Genomic DNA, 5,924 nt, shown 5'->3' with positions numbered 1-5,924 from the left:
TGGGAAATTAATGTGTATTTGCAGGAGAGGGGGGGAAGAAAGAAAGATCAAAAGACAAAAAAACAACAGAGGCAAAAAATAAAATAAATTAATAACAACCTACCAATGGTACCCTCTAACCACCCACAACTGTATGGGAAAAGAGGCACCCTCCAGCCACCCACTACTGCATGCCGTACACACCCTTCCTGAACGTATCACATTTCAAAGTATTATTTTTCTTTTTCAGTCATCTAAATCAGATAATAAATGGAAACAGAAAGACCGACAAACATGATACAGAACAGAGGAAAAGCAAAGAGGTCGAACCTAAAAGTAAAATTGGCATCACCCGCCGCCGCCGCCGCCACCCGCAAACACAAAGTGAGACAATCAGGTCAGCCTACCTGGCACCACTACTTAGTTTTAGTAGTTAGAGTACCTGACTTCGAGTTGGGGAAGTAAAAAAGGCATGGAAAGGAACTGGCCCCCCCAACCACAATATGCTGAAGGCCCAGGAAGTTGTCTCACTAACAAGTCAATTCATAATGTCCGGATCAGATGCAGGAACAACTTTATTTTTTCGTTACAGCTTTACACAATAAGGTCATATAAGTGCTGAAGATAAGAGGTGTTACAAGCGAGTAACAAACACAACAAAAAAAATAATAAAAAGAAGGGGAGATAAGACGATGGATAGATATTCAGAACGATGAAACAAACCACACCAGACCACCCTCTAACCACCCTCCAACCACCTACCTGGCACCGGTATGGTTGCGTTGGACAGTTTGCGGAACTGCAGCACGCGTCGTTTGGCCTCTTCCCGAGACTGCAGGACCACTTCCTCCTCGTCCATTGTGCTGAGTGGGCCCCCATGGTCTTTGGACATGTCTTTTACTGGGAACAGACACACCACACCATGATTATATGACAACACGGACCAATAGAAAGTTTTTTTGGACATGTGTTTTACTGGGAACAGACACACCACACCATGATTATATGACAACATGGACCAATAGAAAGTTTTTTTGGACATGTGTTTTACTGGGAACAGACCCACCACACCATGATTATACGAGAAAACTGCCCAGTACAAATAGTTTCTTTTAGTTTAGTTTTGGTAAGAGTTTTATGGCACTTGCAACACAATAAGGTCATTTAAGTGCCGAAGATTAGAGGTGTTGCAAGAGAGTACCAATTACAAAAAAAGAAGGAGGGGAGATAAGGATGATAGATGTTTGGTAGGAAAGAAGGAGCAAACCACACCAGAGCACCCGCCAACCACCTACAGTTTCTTTGGACATGTCTTTTACTGTGAACAGACACACCACACCATGATTATATGACAACGATGAAGATTATTGCGCCAAGTGACCGCAAAGTGTTAAGGTATCACTTCCAGCAGAAAGGCTAGAATATAATTCAGAGTATGCAGACTGATTTTAACCATACCATTGTACTACATGGGATTGAAAATTGAGGAACACAGAAAATTTCTAACGGCATTTACAAAAGTGTGAATTTCTCCACCACTGGACGCAAGCTATAACAGACAATGTTCTCCCACTTACTTGTTTCTAAAATCTCTAACGGTAGTTCACTTGAAGTCTCGAAATCCATGGCCTGCATCTGAGACTGCTGCTGCTGCTGTTGCTGCTGCTGCTGCTTCTCAGAGCGGGCGCTGCAGATGTTGCGCAGCTCCTGTTTCACGTACTGCGACTTGGACGAACCAGCACCCATGGCGTCTCCCGACACGTTTTTGCTGAAACATTTCAAGAAAGAGCTGTGATGTCATTTCCTCTCGACCCTTTCATCTCGTGTTCTCAAATACGTTTTTGCTGAAAAATAGCCATGAAGTCATTTCATTTCAAAATTTAAGTCTGTTTACTATTTCACAAAGAGTTTTGCTGAAACATTTCGACAAAGAGGTATGATGTCATTTCATCCTAAAACTTGAGTCTTATTATTTCATGTATGTTTTTGTCGAAACGACATTTAGACAAACAGGTATAATATCGTTTCCTCTCAAAACTTTAGTCTTTTTATTTCACAAATGTTTTTGCTGAATCATTTCAACAAAAAGCTATTACAAAGTCACTTCCTTTCAACACATTATTCTCATTGCTACCATTATTTCAGCTCAGTTTTAGTGAGAGTTTAACTGCACTTGCAACATAATTAGGGCATATAAGTGCCGAATATTATAATTTTACAAGATAGAATCACTTGCACACACAGTTTCATTCACAGTCCTCTACTCTCAACATCTCGCGACCTCAGTGCTTTCTTGTTGTTGTATCTTCATTTTTAATAACAGTGAAAATAGTTCATAACAAAGAGTGAGCTTATGAAGAAGTCACATTTTCACTGTTTAAAAAAAAAAATAGGAGTTACGACAAGAAAGCATCTGAGGTCGCAGTCTCTAGTAGAGGTGGGCAACCCTGGATAAATACCTGTATAATCCTCAATAAGACATTATCCGAATTCAGACTCTTTCTCCTGATCTGTTTGCCGAGTGGGTGCACCCATTTGTTGAAGTGATGCTAACCCATTTGCCGAAGCGGCTCGTAACATACTATTTACTGAAGTGGTGCACTAACATATTATCCGGGTTTTGCAAACGCGACTCATTGCCCAGCCCTAGAACGTTCGTCCTACTCCTACCTTTCCATGGAGTTGAGTGAGGTGTCCAGGTACTGCATGTCAAACTCCTGCAGGGCGCTGGCCGTCGACTGGGTCATGCTCCCCGCGCTGAATGACGGGGCCCCGCTGGCGATGGCCGGGCCTCCTGGGAAGGACCCGGGGCCGCCGGACATATTGGGCGACTGGCCCGAGAACCCGGAGGACATCGGGACCTGGTTGAACTGAGGGCTCACCTGGGAGGAGAGGGGGAGAGAAATGGTGACGGAAAGGCCAATACAACGTGAATCAATGTGGTGAAATCAGGCGCTCGTCGATATAATAATGAAATCGAAGAAAACAGCATTTTTCTTCCTGTTTGGTAATTTTTATTGATTTTTAATTTTTTGGCTCAACACCTGTTATGTCCATTTTAAAAGACGTTGCACTGTGGATTTTACTGGAAAATCGAAGATTAAAGGCACTCAAAATGTAAATTTTCAGTTACCAAGGACTCACAAGCTTTGGAAGTCACCAAACTTTGGCAGCCATTTTTAAAAAAACTAATTTTACCTCTGAAACCAGGTGACCCCCATCTCCTTCAATCCCATATATATCTCACTCTTATTAAAGAGAAATGTGTATTTCTTTTATAGAAAAAAGACAAATGAGCAGACTGTAGATGATACCAAAAACTTCATATGACCAAAAATTGATGAGAGCCTGATTCCACTGCGTCATGAATCAATTGGCTTTGAAAAGTGTGGTGAATTAAACAATGCTGAGTAACTTTGAGCAGAGGAAAGAAATAGTGATGTCAAGCAAAATAAAACACCACTTTAATTGACTTTTAAAATTGTGGTGAATTTTACAATACTGCGTTCCTTTGAGTGAAGGAAAGAAATGGCAACATAGAGAGGCAAATAAAACAAGGATTAATTGACTTTGTTGAAAAGTGTGGTCAGCTTTACAATAACTTATTTGCGCCGATGAGAGAAATGGTGACATAACAGGTAAATTCAATATGTATTATGAATCATCTTTAAAAAGTGTGAAGAACTTTACAAGTTTGAGAAGTGGTGTAGTAATAGTGATGTAAAGGTGGAAGTCAACATTCATTAATCAATTTTGAGAAAAGCTGATAGGTACAGTGGTGCCAGAGAACACCCCTTCCCCCCCCCCCCCCCCCCCCCCCCCCCCAAAAAAAAAGGGGGGGGGGAGGAAAGATAAAAAAAATTAATCTAAAAACTTTTTTAAAAAGAATAACCAACCAACCCATGACTGACTGCCCTTTTTTTGGTTGGTTTTAATAAGTGTTTTACGCCACTTGCAACACAATAAGGTAATAAAAGTGCCGAAGATTAGGGGTGTTACAAGAGAGTAAGAAACAAACACACACAAAAAAGAAAGGGAGGCGTGATAAAGATGATAGAAGACGCTTGATAGGAAAAAAGAAGGAGCACAGACCACATGAGAGCACCCGCCAACAACGCACACTGACTGACTGACTGACTGACTGACTGACTGACTGACCTGTACACCTGGTTGTTGCGGCTGTCTCATGGCCGAGTTGGGCGACATGACGGCCTGCGGGGAGATGAGCAGCGGGTCCGGGGGGCTCGTGCCAAAGGGGCTCTGGGGGGCTCGCGGGGAGCCTCGACCTGCCGGGACAACAATAAATACGTGTTTACATTTTTTAATTTTTTTTTTGTAAAGAGTTTTACGGCACTTGCAACACAATAAATAAGGTCATAGAAGTGCCGAACATTAAAGGTGTTACGAGAGAGAAACAATCACAAAATAGAAGGTGGGGAGATAAAGACGATAGATGTTTGATAGGAAAGAAAGAAGAAGCAAACCACACCAGAGCACCCGCCAACCACCCACTTTAAGAGTTTTACAGCACTTGCAACACAATAAGGTCATATAAGTGCCGAAGATTAGAGGTTTTATGAACAAGGGAGTATAATACATAAAAAAAGGGTGGGGAGATAAAGGCGATAGATCTTTGATAGGAAAGAGGGAGCAAACCATACCAGAGCACCCACCAGCCACCCACGTAAAGAGTTTTACGGCACTTGCAACACAATAAGGTCATATAAGTGTTGAAAATTAGAGGTGTTACAGGGGAGTAACAAACTCAAAAAAGAGGGTGGGGAGAAGAGAAAAAGGCGATAGATGTTTGTATCAATAAAGACGATAGATCTTTGATATGAAAGAGGGAGCAACCCACCACATCAGAGCACCCCCCCCCCCCCCCCCCCCGTTAACATTTTACACCCTCATCGATACCATGTAGGCAATGGAAGAGGTGGGCTGTTTTTGACCTAGCCTGCTTGAGCCAAGGAAAATTATACATGTATTACAAATGAAGAAGACAATTCTAGATAGAATGAACACAAGAGGCTGGGCATGTGTACCAACAAAGAAACATACACACAATTCATTGTTTCAGGAAGCAACATCCTTTTATCGGTAAGCGTTTTACGGCACTTGCAACACAATAAGGGCATACGAGCGCCAGAAGATTAGAGGTGTTACAAAAGAGTAACAAACATAAAAAAGAAGGAGGGAGGATAAGGACGATAGATGTTTGACAGGAAAGAAGGAGCAAACCACACCAGAGCATCCGCCAACCACCCACGAGAGCAAACCAAACCAGATCACCCGCCAACCACCCACTAAGCAAACATCCTTGCATTCCGGTCACGTCCACTGATGCTCCGTTGATCTCTCCAAAATGCCGCTGAGGGTCTTTCTATTGATTGTGCCAGTGCATACATGGACATACACACATACAAACATAAACACACTGACGTTTCAGTAAATCTCAGTGGGGAGTCTTTAACTTTGATAAATTTTGGTATCTCTTGGTATGGTATAATTTGGGAAGGCAGCACATCATAAAAATTAACAACTTGATCAGAAAGGCATCAAGAACAATTGGTAGATACTTAAGTAGCTTTGAATATCTGCACAAAACACACGTTCTAAAAAAAAGGCAGAAATAATGTTAAGAGACCATAGCCACCCACTGACATTGGAATTTCAATGATCGATCCGTAGTAAACGATACATTTCCAAAAAAAATCAAACAGACAGATATAGAAATTCATCGTACCAACTGCAGTGAGGTCACTGAACACACAATGTTACAAATGAAACAGAGAGAGAGAGGGGTTGTTCCAACACATGAGGCATGTATTTACTAATGTCCTGTCTTGTTGTGCGTATGTGTGAGTGCACCTAACCTTTGTAACATCTACTGTCATTGTTAACGACTAAGACAAATTTCTCCCTGCGAGATGAATAAAGATTGT

The 5,924-nt window shown here is 41.8% G+C and overlaps 1 protein-coding gene across 1 annotated transcript in view; it reads right to left on the bottom strand.

Moving 5' to 3' along the window:
- Positions 1-4,265, bottom strand: part of LOC106011200 — a gene marked incomplete at its 5' end in the record, with an annotated part of 17,596 nt that extends 13,331 nt beyond the window's left edge. The window contains 4 exon segments of the mRNA XM_013079994.2: positions 742-879; positions 1,557-1,747; positions 2,650-2,861; positions 4,138-4,265. Of these exon segments, the coding sequence (XP_012935448.1) occupies positions 742-879; positions 1,557-1,747; positions 2,650-2,861; positions 4,138-4,265 (669 nt within the window).
- Positions 4,266-5,924: the final 1,659 nt, after the last annotated feature.

Source organism: Aplysia californica, unplaced genomic scaffold (assembly GCF_000002075.1).
Source record: "Aplysia californica isolate F4 #8 unplaced genomic scaffold, AplCal3.0 scaffold00070, whole genome shotgun sequence".
Classification (NCBI taxonomy): domain Eukaryota; kingdom Metazoa; phylum Mollusca; class Gastropoda; order Aplysiida; family Aplysiidae; genus Aplysia; species Aplysia californica.
The sequence above is the reverse complement of the archived record's forward strand: the minus strand, read 5'-3'. Positions and strand labels throughout refer to the sequence as shown.